This window comes from Ammospiza nelsoni, chromosome 1 (genome assembly GCF_027579445.1).
Source record: "Ammospiza nelsoni isolate bAmmNel1 chromosome 1, bAmmNel1.pri, whole genome shotgun sequence".
NCBI lineage: Eukaryota > Metazoa > Chordata > Aves > Passeriformes > Passerellidae > Ammospiza > Ammospiza nelsoni.
The window spans coordinates 31680122-31703844 of record NC_080633.1 but is presented as its reverse complement, the minus strand read 5'-3'; the positions used below and the strand labels follow the sequence as shown (position 1 = coordinate 31703844).

At 40.5% G+C, this 23723-nt stretch overlaps 1 protein-coding gene and 1 long non-coding RNA gene across 3 annotated transcripts in view; one reads left to right on the top strand and one right to left on the bottom strand.

The window, feature by feature from the left end:
• Positions 1 to 17631, top strand: part of LOC132071923 (uncharacterized) — a 45556-nt gene extending 27925 nt beyond the window's left edge. The window contains exon 4 of the long non-coding RNA XR_009418257.1: positions 16853 to 17631. This is a non-coding gene — a long non-coding RNA (uncharacterized LOC132071923). The remainder of the gene's footprint in view (positions 1 to 16852) is intronic.
• ITGB8 (integrin subunit beta 8) overlaps positions 1 to 21019 on the bottom strand; it is a 48072-nt gene extending 27053 nt beyond the window's left edge. For both annotated transcript variants that reach the window (XM_059469724.1, XM_059469725.1), the window contains exons 1-4: positions 20824 to 21019; positions 6046 to 6131; positions 3253 to 3427; positions 498 to 744 (exon numbers count right to left, since the gene is read on the bottom strand). In XM_059469724.1, the coding sequence (XP_059325707.1) occupies positions 498 to 744; positions 3253 to 3427; positions 6046 to 6131; positions 20824 to 20950 (635 nt within the window). In that variant the 5' untranslated portion in view covers positions 20951 to 21019. The remainder of the gene's footprint in view (positions 1 to 497; positions 745 to 3252; positions 3428 to 6045; positions 6132 to 20823) is intronic.
• Positions 21020 to 23723: the final 2704 nt, after the last annotated feature.

The following is a 23723-nucleotide window of genomic DNA, read 5'->3' as shown; positions in this document are numbered from 1 at the left end:
CTCCACATTATAACTGTAGATCAGAGAATCACTTATGTTCATTAAATGTGCTGAAAGAAACCACATCATGTTGACAAAAGTAGAATTATCACAAAAGAGTTAATGAACGCATGACCATACACTAGAAAGTACCTAGATCAGAAAGTAAAAGCTTTGTGATGAATCTAGGTATTATACCCAAAATAATGAAAACCACAACAGTTGAATTTAAAATTAAATACAAAACATCACCAAAGCAGCATGGGTTTTGGCTTGTTTTGCTAAAGAAAATACAGCACATTTTTCTGATACAGAAACAGTTTTTCTGAAATCATTTTGCAGGTATTTCAGAAGGAATCACTGTAAAAGTATTTTCAGCATTTTCTTAGAAACTTTGTCAAAGAATACAAGGAAACCAAGATAAATTCTGAAGAATTTTAAAAATAAATACATATAATGCATATTCTGACATTAAATACACGTCTCTGTGCTACAGTAAATGTTAAAAGACTACATACCTGCACTGGTTATGGATTCTACCTGGATGAATGCTAATATAGGGTGACACAGTTTTATCCACATAGGATCCAAATCCAAGTCGAAAATCAAGAGAAATATTTTCCATCTTTTTAGATAAAGCAAATCCAACGGAATTTAACTTTTCTATATTGTTGTGCATAGAGGCTGAGACGTCAACTAAATAGTAAAGATCCACAGGGTATTTCTCTAAAGGACGAACTTTTAACATAAAGCTTGCTTCACTTCCTGATTAACAAAAGAAACAAATATGTTTGTTTACTATTTTTGAATGGACATGCTTAAAAATACATTTATTTTTGTAGCAACCTCAGCACAAATTTGTTTGTGTCAGCAAAGACAAAAACAAACAAACAAGAAAATCTCCCAAGAGTAAATTAAACCTTGAAGAAGCATTCAAAAATAAGCCATAAAGGGCTGTTTTGGAGAACATCTTGGGTTTTTTTCTTGCAGGAGCACTGTGCAATTTATTGTAAAAATCTGACTTCTCTCCATTTTGTTTTAAATTCATGGTTATGCAATCCCTTTGGCATTATAACAAAAAGCAGTTGTGGCTCACAAAGGACACAGATCTGCATACAAATTGGGGTCAGTCACTTCAAGGTTGTCACTTCAAAGTATGTAAATGTATCCTGCAAATAGTGTGTCATATGACAGAATCTAAAACTACATACACACCACAAGGACAGCACAGCCTCAAAACTTCACATAAATAATGATACAAGTTTATCCCAAACTGCTCATCAAATCCCAAAGATTTGATGAGAAAACTCTGTGGGATAAAAATATATATATTTTATTAAAATGTTTTAATATAAAAAAAATCCATCTTTTGGTATATACAAAATAGAACTCTTATTTCAAGATTATATATATTAATGCTTTGGAAGCTGCTTAAACCAGTCCTCACATTTTTGCTGGTCTAGTATTCTGTAATGTCAGGAAAATGACTGAATTGATTTGTATGGGCAGAGTGGGTACAATAATTCACAGTTTCAAATTAGCCATCATTTTATGTCATCCAAAGTGTGAGTTTAGAGCAGAAATGAGTTCAGGATCTTCATGTGATGAGTGGAGAATCTAATCCAGTATTGTGCAATGAAGATACAGCAAAGGACAGGAGGAAGGAAGATGTTACAGAAGAATAATGCAGGTTTTCAATTAAAACTATCAAAAGGTACATCCAGTATAGAGATCTGACTCATAAAATTTAAATATGCAAAGTACTTTCTTCCAATGGTCTTTGAACAGAATCCATCTGAAAATGTCAGGATTTGTCTGTATTAGGTCTTGCATGAGGAAACCAATTTCAGTGTGCTGTAATTTATGTTTCCTCTTTGCCAATGTAAATTGAATTACTTTTTGTAAACGACCCTTGCAGGTCTCCAGTTTGCATAGAGTGAGATACTGAGTGCAGCTTTTATTTTTTTTCCCACATAAATCCTAACTGATGAGTATAGGAAAACAGTGACAAACCCCCCCAGTATTAAAACAAAAGCATCTTTGTCTGCATGATTATACTGTAGCAAATGTCTGTTTTGAGAAAAAACTATAGTGGGATATCTGTGTGTTTCCCTGAGGTGGAAAATATGGGCAAGATATCTATATATAAAAAGTTTTTCTTCTGGAGTCCTTGAAATTTCATTCTTTTGCCTCCCTGATGCAAAAACTTCTACAAATCATAAGGAACTCCAAGCCTAATTTCATTATTTACTGAAAAAATGGTTAAGGAAACCAAATTTGAGAAAGCTAACTTTTTTTCCTATGAATCCAGTATGCCTTTGGAAATCAATGTGATCACAGACAGGGCTTAGAGGTAGCTCAATTCCTCGAACCATTTCTTGAAGCAGCAATCAGTCACTTTGAAAGGAGAGTGAAGAAAGGAGAAGTGCTGATGTTACCTTGACTGTTTTATTATTATAAAGTGTGAAAAACAGAGATCCTTTGAGCTTTACACTCACGCAGATCTTCCTTTTTCCCTTGTAATTGACAGAAAATTACCATTTCTACAGTGAAGATCAGCAAAATACTTCTCCTAAGCATTTAATGTTTTTAAGACAAAGATTGATCCCTCTCACATATTTCTTTCTCTTTGAAAAAGAAATAAATTAAATTTTATTGAGTGAAAGATAACCTTGCATCCCTTTATATCACCTTCACTTCTGCTGTTGGTTACAGCTTTTTTAGAGACAGAGAATGAACACTGATTTAACTAGACTTGTGCTAAGGGTAAATGGAGATATACTAGTTATAAAAAAATTCAGGCAGTGAACATTCTTTAGGAATGTAGTCTTATATTATGGTTTTGGTATTTTTCTACTTGTCTAGTCAATGTACTTGAAAGTAGAGAAATAATTAAGAAGCTTATCAAATTATGAATTTAGGGATTATAACTCTATTTTCTTTCAGAAGGAATATATATACACATATAAGGCAAAACTGTTACTGTAAGTGGCTAAAGAATCAAGAAACCACATAAGAAAACAGGAAAAAACATCTAAAATTCCCTGTCCACTTATTACTTGAATTATTCTGAGCTGTGTTTGACAGAAACAATTCTTGGTGAAGATGATACTTGAATATGGGAGCAACACCATCACAGTTCTACAATACAATGCTATAGCATCATTCTTCCAAATAATTATTCCAGATGCCTCTTCATAAAATATCTGTACTTAGAATTATTATTTTTATTTTAAATTTATTATAATATCCATGTGTTAGAGATGACCCAACCTGGACGCAGTTGGACTGAAACTTTTCCTGGTGTCACTTGTGTATTTGTTTCATGGTCACTAGGTATTGTGACATGAACCATGGGGTTTTCAACCAAATCTGATTGGCAGCCTCTTTTCATTAAGTTGAAAACAGTGTCACAGCGTCCTTTCTGTGTTGTGCCAGCCATGAAATCCTGTTTAATAAGAAAGAAAAAGTACAAAATAATCTGAGCTGAAAAAAAACTGTATAAACTTCAAAGGATGAAGAAAACAAAAATATCGGTCTTTGAAACAATAAAATATGCTATTATAATTGCATAAATTATAGGACAAGTTCATGAAGCCATATGTTTTTAATAATGGCAATGATGCAATATTTAAATTAGAAGTTAAATCTAATTTCACATTGACCCTTTTCTACACAAAAAAAAATTTAAATGAGAAATAGGATCATGCACAATCAGAACAATCTGACTTTGAAGAAAAAGGAAATTACACACTGTTATTATGTCACTTAAAAAAGTTCTGTGCCATGCTATGAGCTCATTTTAGCAAGAAAGCATCATTTCCACAACATCAAAAGAGGTTAGTTTTCAGAAGAATCCATTGGTAATGTTACTCAGGCTGATATTTAGTAGGAGCACCAGAGGTCAGCTCTAGATTTAGCCAGCTTGAATTTATCTATCTCACTACACAAAATCCATAGACCTGCTGAACTACATCATTTCAATTCCCGGAAAGAAGAATCCATGTATAATTACAGGAGCGGACAGTTTAGGATGTCACCAACATAAAAAAGCCCTGGTAGCTTTTTTATGATTTTTAATGAAAAGTGATTAGTAAAAGGATGATGTCAGAAGCAGCCCATTCTTTTCTGCACTGAAAGAGAAAAGTTGTCCAAAATTGTGCCAAAATGATCCAATCCAAAATTCCTTCCTGACCACTAATCTGATGATTAATACGATTCTGAACATGTGTGTGTGGGGGGGAAAGACAAGATCTCTTGTAGTCTTTGAAAGTATTGGTCCATCTGAGTCAAAGCAGGAGACCCACCAAACAAAGGACAAGCTCTGATCTTTCAGATGCAAATGGCAAAAACAAGCAATCTAAACTACAGCGAACTGTGTATTAGACAATAAATAGTCATCCAGACCCTGTAAAGACTAGAGAAAGCCCCTGAACAATGAAATATGACAGTCCTATATCTTGTTTTCCTATCTTCAAAGCTTCTTTTTGTAGTCTATCCCAGATGTATTTTTTCTATAACCAAACCTATTATTAAAACCAACAGACTGCTTTTTAAGTTACTGCTATTTACATATTCTTTAGTGGATACTTTTCAAAAAGCTAGATTTTTAAATGCATAAGAATTTAGCTACTCTTGTTATCAGTAATGACTAATATATTTGTAGTGTTTTCTGAGGTCCACTGTGTGCAGGTATAAATTCAAAGCATGTCAAGAGTTCCTCAGGCCTGATTATCTTATTAAAAAGATTTTTCTCATGAAGCAGGCAGGCTAAGCTGCACTGCAATATTTCCATCTGCAATAAGACTACTTATGCTGTTCCATAACCATGGATGGTGTGTAGGTAAGCCAGCTATTTAAGAGGGTTTGAGAAAGCCCTGGTGTCCATGAACAGCTCTCAGGATTGACTTGAGAAGTGATGCAGGACGAGCAGAGCAGAAGTGAAACTGGCCAAGTCCGTGTGCCTACTTAGAAGGGGATGTACTGCAGCTTCCAAAGCACTGGAGAGTTAGCAAATGCTGTTCTGTAATAAATGCAGATGGAGGAGGATAAAGCTTTGCCCTTTGTAAGACAGGACATGGGGCCAGAATAATGAACACTGTAATCCATTGTGCCATCTACACCACGTCCGAAGCTTCCTCTGGGAAAGCAAGCCCTACGTGCCTCTACCCATCCTTGCATTACTCAGCCTTGTACCTTTGGCAGACTAAGTTAATAATTCCAAGACACAGATATTACCAGTGCATTACTCTTCTTATCTCTGCCAGATACACCCCTTATATTATAGGTAGGAACTTATCTACCTTCTCTGCTGCTAACCGGAAAGCTACCACTGGTAATTTCCACGTGAACTTAAAGAGCATATGAGCTTGCGATTGCCAGTGATATTCTTCAAAAGCTTGCTCCTCTGAAGTGATTATTCAAAATCATGCTATCAACAGGGTTATGTGTTTTCTGTCAAACAAAAGCAAAAATTCTCATATTCTTACGGCTTGAACAGTAACAATAATTTCAGAATAATTCTTGCTACCGAAGATCTATCTTCCGTGCCAAGTCTCAGAACTGATAGTTTGCAGTGTCAAAATGAGAAAAGCATCACTTTTTCCATTTGTGATATGGTCATAATATAGGGTGAAGTTGAAGTCAACTCCACTGTTAGTAGAACCTTTAGCTAAACGCAGTAGACATATATGTATAGACTTGTTTTCATATATGATAAGGACTTAATACAAAGTACTGATAAGTAATTTTGCTTTGGAAGCCAAAAACTGTTAAAATCTCAAAGCAACTGTAAGTCTGCCAAAGCTGTCTACAAAGCAGATGGAATGCATTAGGAAGGTCTCACTTTATTTAAAATTACTGCAATTTTCCAAATAAAAGATTGCATTTTCCCCTTTGGAAACAAAATGTATTTCACATGATTTCTCAGGTTCTGTCTCTAGGGGTCATTTAAAGATTTTCTTGCTATTTCTCACTATAATTTTCTCAGTTTAAAGGTCTTTATCTTTATAAAGATCAGAAGCAGCTAAAGTATAAAGTCAAATGTAATTAAGCAAAATGCCATACCTCTTGAGCACACCATCCACACTCTGGACCCAAAGCAAGACACTTTGTGCATGTTACTGCATTTGAAGTGGCACATCTGCTTTCCGCTGCAATGAAATACAAACCCAAACATTCATGATTTATGATGATATGTGAAATTGTGAAATATCTAATTTTAAACCAACATTTCAAAAATGACTTCTCCAGATTAAGAGTGATGACAATATATTGAAACAGAAGTAAAACATAACAAAGGCACTGTGGCAATGGAACGGAATTTTCTTTTCTCTACAGTCTAGAAATATTTGCACAAATTGAATAAACTCCATTCACAATTAACAAGGCCAAATTTTTAAGATCCTGATTTAGAATAATTTTGAAGTGCAAGTTTATCTTTGGCATGTATCTTGCTGATTTACTGCCTAAGAGAAAAGAATTTACTAGGTAGCTTATCATTTCACAGACATTTTCCCTTTAAGTCATTTACACTTGACTGAATCATTCATTATTCACTCCTCATGAAACCCAAAGTATTTTCTCACCTTCTATAAATATTCCCCTTCTGCATATTCATTTTTGCAATGAATAGTTTCCCAGAAGAGGAAGATTTTCTTTTCCAGAAGCAAATAGAAATGAATCCAACACTACATGTGTCACAGATTGAAGACACATCATTCTGTACCAACAATTGCAAAAATTGTGCCTACTTACATGTCTACCAGCAAAGTCCTTTATATCCTTTTCACGTCTTTGTTTTATAGATCATTGCTTAAGTTACTACTCTTTCCTATGAAACTTTGGCAGTTGGTATGGAGAAGAAGAGTCTTTTCAAGGGACTGGGTCAGCTCAGCTAGAATGTCAGCATTAGTGTATCCTTTCACCATGTTGAGCACAAGCCTCTTGCAGACCAGTGCACCCCTAAACAAGACAGAGGTCACCTGCTAGGAGTTATATGGAGGGCCCAAAATGCACAGCTCGGTAGTACTGTGTTAAACAACATTGCTTTCTGGCACGTTCAGCATGCCATATTAGAAAATATACAGGGAGCAAAATAAATTTAATTTCTGCATAAAAAGGCTACATATGTTAGTTGGTCCATTGTGATAGTGTGCATCATCATATCAAAACAGTTTTATGAAGAGTTTGGTTTTCATCCAAAGTTTTGGTGACATGATTGTCTGAGATGATTTCCTTCTAACCTGAAATAATAAAGCAAACCATCTTTCTTTTTAGGTAACGTGACAAACTTCTCATAGTGAACAGTTGCATTAGGAGAATATGTACTAAGATACCTTTTTTAAAATTTATTTTGCTGATTTCATCTGTGGATTCTAAGATGAGATCCTGTATCATATAAACAGCTAGTATTCAAGAGGTCACTTAGAACGATGGCTGATGCAAGGCACTAATCACAGTTTGCACATTGTTATTATTATCAACAACACATATACCAGTATTAACAAGCCTAGTGCAGCAAAGCTGCAGCATTATACTGATAATGTGTAGATTAGTGGCAATTTAATTAATTTCAAAGGTCAAACCAACATTTCTATTTCATATCAACTGCTGCTGACAATTTTTGCCATGAAGGCAATGTGAGGAAAAAAAGCATAAATGAAAAGGAGAGCTACAGGTATGATATAAACAGTAAGTTGAAAAGCAGCCCAGGAAGGTGCTGGAATGCAGGGAAAACTGATTAAAGGGTGGGAGAGGTTGGTAGGGATAAATAAAGAAGGAGTTGCTAAGGAGAAAGAAAAGAACAAGACAAAATCTGAAGGGATTTTTTTTGTTTCCTTTTGTTATAAAAAAAAGCATAGCAAGTTTTACTTGGATGTGAAATGAGAGCAAGCTCATTCAGCACTAACACAATAAAACTTTTTTTGCAATTATAAGAAGACAGCAACTGTACTTTATGCAGTTCTAGTTCTGCACTCCGAAAGAGCAGTCCTAGAGGCCATAGAAAATGTTACCACATACTGCAGGAGACGGGAAAAAGTATGAAGATTTTGGGTAGGTACTGACATGCACAGGGTTGTAGACCTTGCCACAGATCCTTTTCTAGACAGTATTCATAAAGTGCAAAGAGTCAGAATGAAAAGTTGTTGAAAGATTAAAAATAAAAGGAATGTAATTGTTCTTGGCACACAAACACCCCTCCCATCTTCAACTGGATATCAAAGATAGCAGAGATGAAAGGCGTTACAAGAAAAAGAGAGTGATAAATTCAGTAAAGTGTCAAAGGACAAGGAAAAATATAAGTTGCTGATCTGCAGCCTAATAGTGGTTTTAAGACCCCCATGGAGCAAAATAGAGAGAAAATTACATGAATTTTGAGGTTACCCATTCAAGTTAATATTCATTACAGGAGACAGAGCTGGTCTGATAAGAATAAATAGCTGACATGAAAAAATGAGAAACCTGTGTTTCTAGCTATTCAGATACGGAGTGAGGAAGATTAATTCCTAGTCATTGCAATCAGTAAACCAAGTAAGCCAAATAATAAGTATGGCCTAATTAATTTCCTGCAATAATATCTGAGACTCCTTTCTTAAGACATATAATCCTATCTGCAAAACACATACTTTAATTTAAATGCCACTGACCACACAGCACAATATTAACACCTTTTTTAATATGCACTTCCTAAAAAACCCAACAATATGTGTCTATGTGCCATTTTCCAGATGCATTGGAAAGCTGACTGAAAAATAACTGTCCCAATTTTTTTTATATGATTAGTTTATTGAATCTATTGAAACTTGATTTAGTTTATTAATATAGCCTGTCCAGTAAAACATAGGGGGGGTCTGTGTCTTTCTGACTTTGCAGACTGCTAAGTCAGAAACAATATCTTAAAATCTAGTTTCAGTGTGATCACATTAACAAATGAGATATACTGTACTCCTGGATGCAAAACTCTTTGCTGGTAACTCTCCAGTCTCAAGAGCTCAATTTTCATAACATTAAGTTGCAGATTGGTAATAGAGAAGCCTGGTACCATTGGAACAAAAGGTTGAAATTTTATGTTTTTAATAACAAGAAACTTGAAAAAGTTGAATTAATTTCTTTATTTATTATTCTGTCTACATCACTACTCTGGTTCCCAAGTACATAGTCCATAATAACAGTAACATTTATGGACATGCTTTCATTCATCAAATATTTAGTATTTAGTTGTAAACCTACACTAAAACCATAACTGTTGAAGTATAAACTTTTCGGTTGCTTAAAAAAACTATGGTAAAGCAAGAAATATTTTTTTATGAGTTGACTTAAAAAAGAACGGAGATTTTTCCTGCCACTTCACCAAAAACAGAGTCCAGACAAGACTGAGTTACTGTTCAGCCAAAGCTAAGGGCTAGTTTCTACTGGCTTAGTTTGAACTGATGTATGCCAAAAGGTATTTTCGACAAGGGCCAAATTCTGTGCTGGGAACTGCAAAGGCATATGCATATAATAAAAAGTGCATCAGGTTAAACCACACTTTTCCAGCCTACTCCACAAAATTACAACCATGCTCCAACAACTGCAGCTATTTACAGTGATCACAGGTGTGGCAAGCCTAGACTCTCTGCAACAAGAGGGATCAAGGCAAGACAAACATCCTATATGTTATAATTATATCCTGCCTCCTTATTATGAAAGTAGCCTTATCACAATCAGGGTATTTATCTCAGAGATGAAATAGCAATAAAGCACTCTGGCGTCTCAGAGGGGATGTTAAACAGGTTTTCAAACAGACAGCACTTTGTTCAAGTAGAGCCAAGAATTTGGATTTGTATCAGCTTCACAGTTGGTACACGCTTGTGCTGGCTTTGGAGGGTGTACCACTTGCTTTCTTAAAAGAGAAAGCCAAAATATAGCTTGCAGCTTATGCTCCCTGATCATGGCCCTCACACTGGTGAACACTCATTGAGGCAAGCAGATAGGAAAATATCCTGCTTCCACAGAGCTGGTTTTCCTTCAATTGTGCATCTAATCTTGTTCTAGGGCAGCCATCAGCCAGGCTATCCCCCTGCACAGATAATGAATGAGGCCTTCACTAACTCATGCATAGCCTAATTTATGAGGAAAACTGCAGCTTTTATGCAGTATACTGCAGTTACTTTCACTTTTCTGTCTTCAGAGCAAGCAGCATGACCCTGTGCAGAGTGGCCGTCCCACCTAACACATGGCTTCCCCACTCGCTCTGGCTGAGCAGGCAGGTACAATGAAAAGCACCATAAAAATGCTACAGAGGAGGGATTATTTTTCCATGATTATTATGTTGGACAGTTACATGCTCAGATTACAGGAGAAAAAAAAGAGTGTCTGTGCTTTAACTGCCAATCCTAAAACCTAGTCCTGGAATTAGGGATTTCCCCCCCCCTTTTTTTTTCCAAATAAGAAATAATTCTCTCTGCCTTTTGTGCCATACCTTAAAAACACACTATGACATCACCAGATTTTCCAATAAGATTACAAGGTATACCTCAAAATCAGCTTTAAGAGGTACTCAACCTTGCCCAGGAAAGGAGATCTCAGCTTGAATACTGTACACTTTTTATGCTTTATAATAAAATTCTAAGATTACTTCAAAAGAATACCAAACAACTTTTCTTTCCTCTCCCATTTTTTCTATTACATATGGCATTTGTTAATTTGTTTCATTTCGTCATTAACTTTTGGGCACTTTAGTTTCACTATTGAGACAGAAAGAATCTAAGCTGCACGCTGATTTTAAAATGTTTTTTGCCAGTAACTAAAAGAAGCAGTAAACTAAAACTCTGCATGGCAGAGGACATGTTTTTGCTATGAAAATAAAGATGTATAAAATAAACGTTAAAAACACTATTAAATTCTGAGCTCTCAAAAAATACTTCTGTAAATCTGGCACATGAGTAAAACACCTTTCCAAACAAACAAACAAACAAGATAAAAACCCCTCCAAACCAAACTAATCAACTTTTACAGTGTTCCTAATAGGAAAAATGGAACTGGAAGAGATAAACCATAATATGGTTACAGAAATATTAAGAGGCAGAGGTGAGAATCGAAATAGTCTTTGCACATCAAAATAAATGCAATGAAAATAACCACTAGTGAACAAGTCCTGATAACTGATAGGGACTTCCCATTCCTAACTCTGCCAATATACCCCCCCACACTGAGAGTTTTGAGATTCCCAAATTAATTTGCACTACCTTATGAAGAAAGTACCTTTTAAACATGAGGGTCATTAGTTACAGCTACACAGGTGATTTACAAAGCCATTAAAATGCAAAGTCATGCAGAAGTCTGCCCTGCATGAGTTTGTGCCTTTGCAAAGCACGCAAGAAAAACCACCAAGATCTTCCTTTTTTGCACATTGTGCAAGGTCTGAGTGACATCACTGGAGAGAGCTGACACTGGATTTCAGCTGAACAGCGCAGACAAAATGGGAGGACACCTCTGTCAACACAGCATTGGGAAAGCCCTGGCAGAGAACAAGAGTCATAGCTGATGCTGGAGGATGGAAAATGCTTTGAAAGTCTGCTCTGTAAAGGCACATTGATGGGGAGTTCCCATAAAAGTGAATGGACACTTTTGTAATTAGAGAGGATATTCACATTAAGCTTTGAGGCAGTTATATAAAGATCAATAAGGGGAAGTGCCAGGTTCAGCATTTCAGTCAGAGCAACCTCATGTGGCACTACAGGCTGGGGGGAAAAGGGGCTGGAAAGCTGCTGGTGAAAAAGACATTGAGGTTCTGGAGCATGCCCAGAGAAAGGCAAGGGAGCTGAGGAAGGGTCTGGCACAAGTCTTAATAGGAGCAGCTGAGGGAGCTAGAGTGGTTTAATCTAGAGAAATGGAGGCTCAGGGGTGGGGAGGGGGGCTTATCATCTTCTACAATTACCTGAAAAGAATATTGCAGCAAGGTGGGAGTTGGCCTCTTCTCCCAGCTAACAAACAATAACACAAAATGGCCTCAAGTTGTGCTGGGGAAGGTTTAGATTGTATATCAGGAAAAATATCTTCACTGAAAGGGCTGTCAAGCCTTGGAACAGGCTGCCCAGGGAAGTGGTAGAGCCATCATCCACTGGACATGTGGATGTGATGCTTAGGAACATGATTTAGTGGTGGGCTTGTGCTGGGTTAGGTTGAGAATCTTGAGGGTCTTTTCCAGACTAAATGATGCTATGATTCAAGGAGATACTTCTGAAATTCTCTGAGCCTACTGGTGTCTTTCTTATCCTCATCTCTCTGAAAAGTTCCAGCACGTACATGAAAGTTGCACATTAAGATGAAGACTTGGGGAACATAAGCCTCAGACAGATGCATAGCAACCCAAGTTTTTCACCTACATATAGCAATTTTGAAGGTTTTTTTTTTTTTCCCGAAAGATTCATATAACAGCCTTTTTGAAAAGGTACTACCCATAGTAGCTACTGGTACTGCAGTTAGGACTCAAAAACACAACATTCAAACCACAGCCTCAGACATGGCCTTGACTATGAGAGACAGAACTATTGACTACTCCAGTCTGACTTTGTTCCCAAGCGACAATACAGAATGAAAACAAGCAATGCAACCTTGAAATTTTTTTTGTCTCTTGGCCAACTTTACTTGTAGCCTCTCCTTTCCATGAAACTTCCTGCTTTTCTGGGAGATGGTTACATTTTGTTGATGCAATTCATGCCTGCAAACAATGAGTCAAAGCCTACTTGGCTTCAGAAACTAATCTATCCTGTCTCTTGCAAATAAAACATACAGGAAAATTTACTAGGATTATATCATTAGAACAGACTAATTTCCCACAGTCATAAAAGCTAATGCTTCTGTGGCACAGGTTTGATGGTCCTGTTTGTACAGCTTTACACCAATAAAAATGCAAAGCATATGGAACCAGAGAGCTTAAAAGGTTTGGTTTTTTTCTAGTCCCTTGATTTCAAGGAAACTTCAAGATGTGTGGAGTTGTGTTCATTCAGTTTCCTAGGATGGAACATGGGCATAGGAAAAATTGTACTCCAGTCATCCACAGCTGCTAGAAGCTCCCTCAGAGTAGACCAGCTTGAATACAGTCATGCTGCTTCAGCAAAGCCTGGAATGGCTACTGCCTTATACCACTGCTAATTTAATTTCTTTTGTATTAGTAAGCACTGCTAGCAGGTAGCCTATCAACAGCCCAGAATGGTTGGTATTTTCCTGTGTATTCTATAAAGTCTTACCTAATCAGGAGGTCAGGATGGTTATAAAGGTAGATAAAAATGACTATTTTCTGCCTTCTTAAGAAGATCAACCTTGAATAAAAGACCAGCCCAAGCTTTATCTCCCACCATCTTCTATAGCTGTACCTCCTTAAACCAGGCCTTCAACCCCTAATTGTTTCTCTAAAGTACCCTTTTATTGCATGTCTAATCATCACCAAATTGCTGCTTTCTGCCCTATAGGAGCGTGACCTCATCCTGGCACTCTCTCCATTCACATACCCAGCAGCAGTGCAGAGGATCCTAATAGCTCAGGGCTATTTCTTCCCACACAGTGTCACCAAAGACAACCTGATAGATTCTTAGTCCATAGCAATGCAAATAGCTTACTTCATTCTCTTTTATCTGCAAACATGGTGGTTTGGAACAAATCTATTCTAGTTCGAAATTCCCAAAGCTGACAACCTAGGGGAACAAGTCCCTCAGCTCTGAACACAAAATGATAAACTGAATTGTGCTTTTACACAAGATTTTCCTGAAACAAACCAAAAGCTGTGCACGTGTGGATTAGGGAGACAGATCATTGAACATACATAGTTTACACTCGCAATGAGAAAACCTCAAGAATATGAAATAAAAGCTAAGACTGGTGTCAGAGAGGATAACCACCATTCCCTAAGGATTTGTATGTAGTCCACAAGATTGGGAGGAGCATTTATTCAAGAGGGCTATTTAAAAAATGTTACTGTTTTCTAGAATACTAAGTCTACGGTATTTGTTATTTCAGTAATGTGCTTTTCAATAGGATTTTCAATCTCCAAAGATGGTTATTGTCCCTGAGACAAATTGGTAAAAAACTTTCTGGGATTTTTTTCATAATTAAAAACCTCAAAACCCAACCCACCTGTCTAGGAACAGACACTGCATAGCATCTATTTTAGGTTTAGCCTGTTAAATTTTATAATTTGGGGGCAAAGATTACACAAAATATGGCAGTGGGCTATAAAATATACGGACTCACATACTAACAACTACAGGTGCTCACAGACTGTTTGAATGCAAGCTTCTCCTTCTGCTCTTTCAAGGAAGTATTCACATTTGTGTACGGTCTGCAGGTGCAGCTTAAATGCTCTCTTAAGGGACAGACTTCAAACGTGCAAATTCTAGGCTTTAAACAGGTAGTGGTTTATTTAATGTTCTGAAGTAATGCCACAACATTTCTAACAGCAACATGCACTCCAACAACTTTGCTTAGCTTGGAAGAGGCTGCTTGCTGATGTCATTAGTTTTATTTAGTTACTTTGTGTCATTCGTGCCATTGTGTAAGTTGTTACAAGTTTTCTTATTTCCTGGTAGTCTTGTTTGAGCAAAAAGATGGGAACTTGGTTGATTTTGGGACGAAGCTCCCATCTGAGAGAAGCAAGTTGTCCTCAGCACAGTACTAACCCTTTCCACCCTGCAGAGATAAGGTGGAAATAAATTGTACTCTCAAGTATAGAACAAACAGAATTCACTTAGCGTAATTCCCTTGAACATAGAGAAGGAACAGAATTTATTTTAGAAAGGGCAGCTACTGGTTTAATCAGACTTGGACTACTTTTGTGATGTCACCATACACCATGCAGCTGTATTCATAACACTGCTACAACAGCAAAACACCAAAAATACCAGTCTTCAATATTTGAACCCAATGAACTACTGCTGCTAACAACCTAACTCCCAAATCAGTGGGCAGAGAAGAGGCCTGAAGTAAAATGAAAATCAAACATGCAGGAACATCATTTGACCTGCCTAAAGGTACAGAAATTTCTTTCTCCAATAACCATAATTAAAATATTTGTCTTAGCATCTTTTGATGACCATAAATACTTCAGACTCATTATTATTGTCACCATGGGTAAATACCAAGAAGTTACCACAGGCATATGACAATGAAGTCATGGGAAGCAGAGAAACATATAAAGAAAAAATCAATTATGAGCTTTGCAAAGTTTTCAATTTAGGCCAATTTAGCCTCAGCTAGAAGTTGCTTTTTTGGCAGCTTTCTAATGCTGTAAATTCTGATCATCCTGAAACACTTACATTTTGCTCAAGGGGTTATTCTTGTTCTGCCACCAGAACAAGGGGGAATCCTGAATGGCTGGCAAGAAGCTTACTTTTCTTTTTGGAGAAAGGTTCCATTACAGTGTACAGTGAACTAATTCATTAGAGCCCCACTTCCTTCCCAAAAGTTAAACTAAATAGCCCAAGTCCATTTATGTAAACTGCCAAAAGGAAAAAAATTAATGAAGTTCAAGTACTTAGAAAAGAATAACAGACCATATCCTACTTTGTTCATCAAAAATTATGTTTGCTTAAGCAGATGAGAAAGAATTATTACATCTTTCCACTGGTTAAACAGAAGTCAGCAATTAGTAGAGGAGATACAGGAACTTTGAGAACAAGATTTTGCTGAAAAGGAGGTTGCAAGTAGAATGATAAGCACTGAGGTCTTAAGAATTTTATTTGAAAAAAAACCCAAAACAAAGAAAGTTTATTAACAAAACGGAAACTATATCCTTCTCCACTCTTCTGTTTTCAGTAAATTCATCTTGAGAAGTCAAATTTATACCAAGATGTCTAGATAACCAGTTACAGCAAAAGCTCTGAATAGTTCACAGATATAAGTTTTGAAAATATAACATATGACTTTAGTGCCATTTATATATTTTAAGAACACTAAACAAACTTTAAAGGTCAGAACACCAAGCTATTCCACTCGTTCTTCTTACCCTGACAGAATTCATTAAATCCCAATCACTGCCTTAGATACACCTATCCTGAACTAAGAAAGTACACTTTTTCTATAATCAGTTTTTAAAATATACATTGTTGAAAAAAAATAATCATGTAGGTAATGCAGATTTGATTTATAAATTAAGGTTAATGTTCCTTACATCAGACCTATTCACAGAATCATAGCATAGAATCAGACTAATTTAGGTTGGAAAGGACCACTAAGATCAACCAAATACTGCCAAGTCCACCAGTAATCCTCTACATTGATATATATCTCATGAAAAACTTGAGTTTATATGCACCTGTCTGAGGCTTCTCTTTGAGTTTTTGTCCTGAATGATTCCACCTTCATATAAGTGGGGGAACTTTTCAGAGATGAGGATAAGAAAGGCACATGTAGGCACAGGAGTACCTCCTTGAATCATAGCATCATTTAGGCTGGAAAAGATCCTTTAAATCCTCTGGTCCAACTGTTAACTGTTATTAAAAAGTCTTGATAAATATCAGCAGCCCATGTCAACTTACACAATTTCTAAATAAAATATCTTCCATTTTTCTTCTCCTATGGTAATTAGTTCTAATTGTCCCAAACTCAAGACACAACATGGATAAGTCATCACAAATTCTTCACAGGGATTTGAAAACTATTACCAGTATTTAAGTGCTCTATAAAGTATAAGGGTGGTTATAATATGACATTTTAATGTCTTCTTCTGGAATGGGCGTCATTTAATGAATATTTTCTTTAGCTTCCATGAAGTTCACATTCTGACATCTTTCCGATGGTCTGGGGAAGTGAAGTAAATTAAACTTAGATTGTATGGAAAATCAAATTTATTCATTTAAGCCTCTTGACTAATGGGGTCTAATTTTTCTTTTCTCAGTTGTTGCAGTTCCAGTCCTTGAAAGTTTAAAGGCCCAAAAAGAAGCAACTGCCTCTTCAAACTGTAGAGAGTATTTCTGATGCACGCACTCTTCAGACTGCCTTGACAATTTTCCTCATGAACAGCATATCCAAACTAACAGAGGCAACCTTTCCAGAGCACCAAGAGAATCGTTATTGCTCTTCTAGTTCATAAACTGCCCCTCTCCTCTCTTTCCCCAGCCTCATCTCAAACACCTGTAGCATGAAAACACTGTAAACACTACACATGCAATGAGTTTCATTCAACTTGTAAAAACCATAAAATAAAAAAAAAACACCTTACCACAGAAGCCCTCCAGAGACACGAAATTGCAACCGATTATGAGAAGTGTACAATTTGCAAAGCAAATGTATTCATGTCATTGGCAAAATATGCTCCTTGAGCAATGTGCACATAAACAAACCTCTCCCTCACTATTACTCAGAACTGCAACTTACAGCCTGCTCAAACTGCCAGGTTGTTTTTCCCCAAATGCTGGTTTCCAAAAGGTTGGTGTTCCCAAAGATGGTCCATTAGCCCTCAGGAGCAGATCACCCAGGCAGACCCAGGAAATGGAAAATGGGTCTTCTCTTCTTCTTGCATTGTTTTAAGCCTCAGGAAATGCCAAACTGGCTCAGTGTTGGGTATTCCATATAACACACCTTCTTCCACTGAGACTCAATAGAAAATGGGCCACATGGGTACACAAGAGAATTAACAGACAAACGCCAATTAAAGCTATCATGATATATCTTTTATTTCAGACTTTATTGTGTGCTTGTGTGTGTGTCATGAGACATTTCTCGATCACCTCTCTTCAAAAACTTCCATGGGTGGCTTGAATGGCTTTTCTTATTCCTTTGAGAAGTAACACGAGTAATGGTTTATAAAACTTTCTTACTAGAGGGGTCACATGGAAATCTGATGTGACCAGACTGGCGAAGCACCAAAGACCTTGATGGGAGAAAATTAATGAATCAGAAGTCATGCAATTGGCATAAATCAATTAACAACTGACCCCTTCATGATCACAGATCCCCCACTTTCCCCAGTGGTCTTTCCAAATCACACTCTCAAGAAGACTGAAAATACAAACATTTCAAGTTGGTATATTAAAGAGACCTGTCAATCACAATTATCTAAGAGAATTGCTGCGTGACTGTTCCCCAACTTTTAGTTCAGACATAAAGATTTTCATTCCATCCCATTCCTCTTTGCACATCACAAGTACACTCTGTTTATTTGAGCTTCATAGAGGAATAACTCCCTGGGTATTTTGGAAAGCACCAAATACCTTCATTTTCATATTTTAATATTAATTATAACTGGTTTTGGGACACTGTGGAGATTTGAACTAATGTCATCTATTAACCCTGACCAAACAGTCATTCTTCAGTACTTGAACCCCACATAACCCCTGTGCTTATACAGCAGGTAGAAAATAAGAGTTTCAGCAGTTGGTTTCTGAACAAGGCAAGGGAACTGTCTTCACTGAAGTAAACACTTACTCAACTGGTTAGCACAATGCATACACATGCTTTTGCTGCAGAATCCAGCTTTTATTCAGTTCACTGGTTTACACCTTTAGGAGTTTGTCAGGTTTAATGGTCCAACATAAATGCACAGATCTGTAGAAATCCCTACAGAACTAGCTTGATTCTTAGGTCAGGTATTTGTTATAATTGGCTTACTGAACTGCAAATTTCCTTTTGGTGAGACTTATTGAACAAGGGGCTCTTTGTAGAAGGCAGCAACACTACTCTTTTTATCTGAGCTTACAGGACCTGTAATTTGGGAATTGCAAATTTACAGCATTGTGAGATTTCCTTTTGCACTCATTATACCTTCAAACCCTGCACCAAATTCCACCTTTACTTATCCCCAAGCAATGACTCATCTCAAACTGCAGTTTGCAGAACAAATACCTCAGGTAGTATAAAGCTCTCAATTTTTCAATTCAAGAGCCACCAATGCTCCAAAAAGAATTAAATAAATTTGAGTTCCATGTACACTTCATATTAATTCCAGTCTCTTTTAGAACTGGAGATTCAGTGCAACAGATATGCAGGTTCTGCCAACTCTGCGCATAAATAAACTGGACTTGCTGATGGCACAGGAACAGCATGATGCTTTTCTCCATGCCCAGCACTGTCGATGCAGAAGCAGAGAGGAGTGGCTGCTTGAACAAAGCCATGCTGCCAAATATCTGTACATGGAGCTGCTGCCCAGTCTCTCTCAAAGCAGCCTGCAGACATTCAAAGAATCCAGGTGGTGCTGCACTGGCTACCACAGCCAAATGTAAAAAATTACAAATAACATTAATAATAACAAAAAATTTCACGTGTTCATTCACAGAAAAACAAAACAAAACACTCTTCTTGCTTCAACTGCGGCTGTAGCCTGTAAAGTGATTATGTATGAAGGAAAGAATTCAGTGTGCTTTCAGCTTTCATGAATTAGCAGAGGTTTCAAATGAAAAGGAAAAAACAAGGTCTATGTGAGTTACAGCCTGCCCAATCTGAGAGCTGTTGTCACAATAAACACATAACCCATGATGCATTGCCCATATATATTTTCACTATGAAGCACAACAAAGACAGCAAGCATCTTTTGGCACAAAAGCCCCATGCACAACCTCCCCCCTGTGGCATTCTGTTCTGATGCATTATTTGCACTAGTGTGTACCCAGGAACTACACTCATGAGCAAGCACAACACTGCATTCAGGCACAGAACCATCCTCTTCATAAAGTTTCAATTAGCCTTTCAACTCAATTGCACTGTATAAAAAAAAAAATCTGGGATACTACACACGAGATGTCATGTTTCATAAGAAATTTAATAATATATTTTATTTTTCCTATTGACATTTAGTTTGGTTCTGAATTCAAAGTACGAAGCCAAAAAAGTAAAGTAAATTATCCTATGAAAGTTAACAAATTATTCCATTGTTTTTAATAGCACTGGGCAAATCCTACTGAATTAGGCATGAATTTGTCACATATGCAATGAAGAACTTAAGACTAATACATTGTTCCCATTGTAAATCTTAGTTTCGGAGGTTACATGTTAACATTTTAAATCAGCTCCAGGCTTAAACTGGGAAATGCCAATTATTCCACAAGCAGAAAAACATACAGAAAGATGATTGACAATCAGATCTACTTTTATGATCACTGCTAGCTAAATAATATCCTTTATGAAATACTAGACTAACCTGCTTGCTCTGTCAACTGCTGCACTATCTAAGGTGCATTTGCACAAACCCCCCTCAGCCTGCACACATTAAAACTTATGCTGGGGGCTTTGAGAAGCAATTCCACAACGCGAGGGGTTACCCACATTTACCAGAGCCTTTTTCACCCGAGAACCATAGCTCCCGGGAAACTGTCAACATGCACGTTATCCCAAGGTAAACAGAAGACAATCTTCTCGTAGCTCTATCCCTATTTAACCCTGCCATTGCATGCCATAGAAACGACGTAAAAACCAAGTGTTGCCATCCCCAAGAACTGTCCATGCCTAGCTCGGTTCCCCGGGCGGGTGCGGGTGCCGCTTCACGGAGTGTTGCGGAGGGTGCACTTCAGGACCCGCAGCACCCGGAGTGCGACAGTCCCGCCGGCTTCCCGGGAGCTACCACGGCTCCCTAAAGGCGGGACGCCCCCGGCGTGGGCAGTTCAATCCTGGGCTGGCCCCGGCCGTGTGAGGCTTGGTCAGGAGCCGCTCCAGCCCGGCTCTCCCTGCAGGTACCGTCCGCCCGCCAGCTCGGCCCGCCCGGCCGGCGAGTGCCGGTGGCGCCGGGCGACCCCAGCTGTCAGCGCTGCGCCCCAAGGCAGCCGCCGGGCCCGGGCAAGCCCCCCGCCCCCGCACGACCCCGCGCCAGAACCGAACCCAGCCACAGCCCCAACCAGCCGGGGCACGGCGAGCAGCCCCAGGCGCTCGGACACTTACAGTGCTGGCAGAGTCCCGGCACGGCCGCCAGCAGCCGGGCCGCCCCAAGGAAGGCTCCGGGGCCGCGCTGGCACCTGGGCACGGAGACGATCCCCGCGGTGAGGCACGCCAGCAGCGGCACCCACATTATGCGCCGCGGCCGGCACTGCTCCCGCTCCCTCTTCTCGGGGCCGTGTCTCGGCGCCGCGGCGCGCTCAGTCCCGGCCCCCGCGGGGGCGGCGGCGGCGGGGCCGGGGGAGGGGCGGCGGCGGGCCCGGCACAGGTAGGGCGCTCGCAGGGGCGGGCGGGGGCCGCCGCATCTCGGAGGCAGCGCCTGCCGCGCCCCCGCGCCCCGCCAGGACCGGCCCTCCCCCGGCGGCAGAGGGGCCCCGGCCGAGCGCGGAGCTTGGCTCCCTCCATCCGCCTCCAGCCCGGCGGGCCAGGGGCGCCTCGCCGCCCGCGCTGCCTGGGGGGCGCGGGGAGGCTCCTGGCACCGCGCGGGGAGCGGCGGCGGCGGCTCCGCACCTCCCTCGGGCGGAGAGGGCGGCTGCCGGGGGGGGCGGAGACGGCCGCCCCCTGCCCGCCCCCGCCGGGGCCAGGTGGGCGCTGCCCGCCGCCGTCTCCAGCCGCCGCCGGGGCCGCCTCTCCGCGCCGGGGGGACGGAGTCTGCTGAAGACGGGGAGGGGAGGGCCGGAGACCGCGGCCGGCGGCGCTGCGCGGCGCTGTCCGGCCCCAGCGCGGAGGGTGCGCGTCGGGCCCGCAGCTCCCCGCAGGTTGCCAGGAGACGGCAGCGGGGCAGGTTCCGCGGGCGGGAATGCGGGGGCGGGCCCGGCGGTGAAGTCACTGCGCCCGCCCGCGCCTTTGTTTGGCGGCGGCTTCGGTCGCGGCTCCCCGAGCTCGGCACGGCCGCTGCCCCCGGGCGGGGAGGCGGGCGAAGGCCGCGGGCAGAGCGCTGCGCCGCCGGCCCCCGCCGCACTTCGCCCGCCGCCGTGGCCCTGTAGCAGCCGCTCCGCTCCGCCGGCTGGGCCGGCCTTCGCTCCATGTGACCCCACCGCCGCTTGCTTGTGCGACCCTCGCCGTCAGCACCTCCGTAACCCGCGGCGCTGCCCACCGGCCCCAGGAGCGCCGCCGTTTCCCCCGGGCCCTCCCGCTGGCACCAGCACGCCGGCCCCTGGTGCGGCCGGCAAAACTTCACTACCTAAAACCGCCTCCCCTGCTTTACCGCCCTCCCCGAATGATTTCTGCCCGGAGTTTCCACCCCTCCGGGCGCAGTGGGAGTAACGCAAAGGTTAACCGTGTGCGGAAAGTACCGCGCCGTGCGGGCCAGGAAAGCCCCACCGGGCCAAGGTGCGACCTCGGCCGCCGTCCCGCCCGGCCCCGCTCCGCTCCCCGGAGGAGCTCCCTGCATCTCCGGCCCCTGTGCTCCTCTGCAGGGCTCCGCTCCCCGCGGAGGCTCTGGGTGGTGGAGGCGTTTTGCCGGCAGGTAAAACCCACCTGGGCACCTCGCCCTGTCACACGCCGGTGGCCGGGCCCCCGCCCGGCGGCGTTACGGGGTATGTGTGCCGACCTCGGGTCTCTGAGGGCCAGCCCTGGGGCATCCTTAATTTCTGATGCCGGCAGCAGATGACAGTGCACGCAGGATCCTAAAAGGATCTCTGCGCTGCATCCAAGTCTGCCTTTGCGGGGTACAACGTTAATAAATCCTGCAAATGCAACCAGTGTAAATAATGTGCTGTTTCACTGTCTTTACGAATGAAGGGCTGCGGAAGCCTTTTCAGATCCTGTGCTAAGCCTTGTGAAGCTATGAATAGTTTAGCATCTGAATGTCCGAGGTCAGAAACTGAACACGGTAGGTTTGTTCAAGAGTGCTGAGGAAGAGCTGGCAATGTAGCAATCTCGTGGTCCCACTCTTGGGAGTTTTTAAATAATGTATCATGTTTTTTGCTTCATTTTGGAAAAATTCCCCATTTCAGACATCTGACTATCATTCCTTGAGTGGTCACAGCCCAAATGGGGATATGGGATGTGAGAAAGCCATATGCAATGACATTCAGAAAGAAATGCAGCATCTACAGGACTTCAAAGATTGTGACATTCTTAACCTAAAAGCCCTATGATTTCAGAGGTCACAGTCTCAAACGCTGTAGGTGGAGAGCTACATGTCCCTTGAGAACTCAGTTGGGTGCTATTTGAAATGGGATACACTGGTGATGGGTGAAATAAACTCAATTTACTCCTGTTGGGTACTGTAGTGTCTAGTTTATAGATCATGATGTTGCAAGTTTATGGTGATTCAAATGTATCTGGAAAAAAAAGGATTCAGATGATACATCAAGAAATTCAAGGAAATATCTTTAAAAAAATGCCATCAGAAGCAAAAGTGACTGAAACTGGGATCTCTCTATTTTGGATTTTTCACCTGCATAGTTCTAAGTGGTGCTGATGGGAGGAATGATAGAGATGATATCCCATACAGATACATTGTGTATGAAACTATTTATTAGACAGAATGTAAATTATCATAAGCAGCATAAAAAAAAATGGCTATGTCCTGAATAGCATGAATTATCTTCTGAGTTTCTAAGCAAAGGCTGTTCATCATACATGTAGGAATCAGTCATTACATGCACTACTCCTGATGAGAACATCATGCAAAGATTTGGTATTCTGGGCAGAAAGACAATACCTGCAGTTTAATGTGGAAGAATAAACATGGATAGTTTTCATAAAAAACTGATAATAAGGTTACCAAAATGAAACTACTCTGGTCATTAACTTAAACCCTGAAAACATAACGAAAAGGATGCCAATGTTGGGTGAAAACTATGCACTTTGAATAACATCACCAATAAAAGAGCTAAGAACTGAAGATACAAATAGTTTAGGCCTCAATGTCTAGAGGCTGCTGTAAGAGCTTAAAG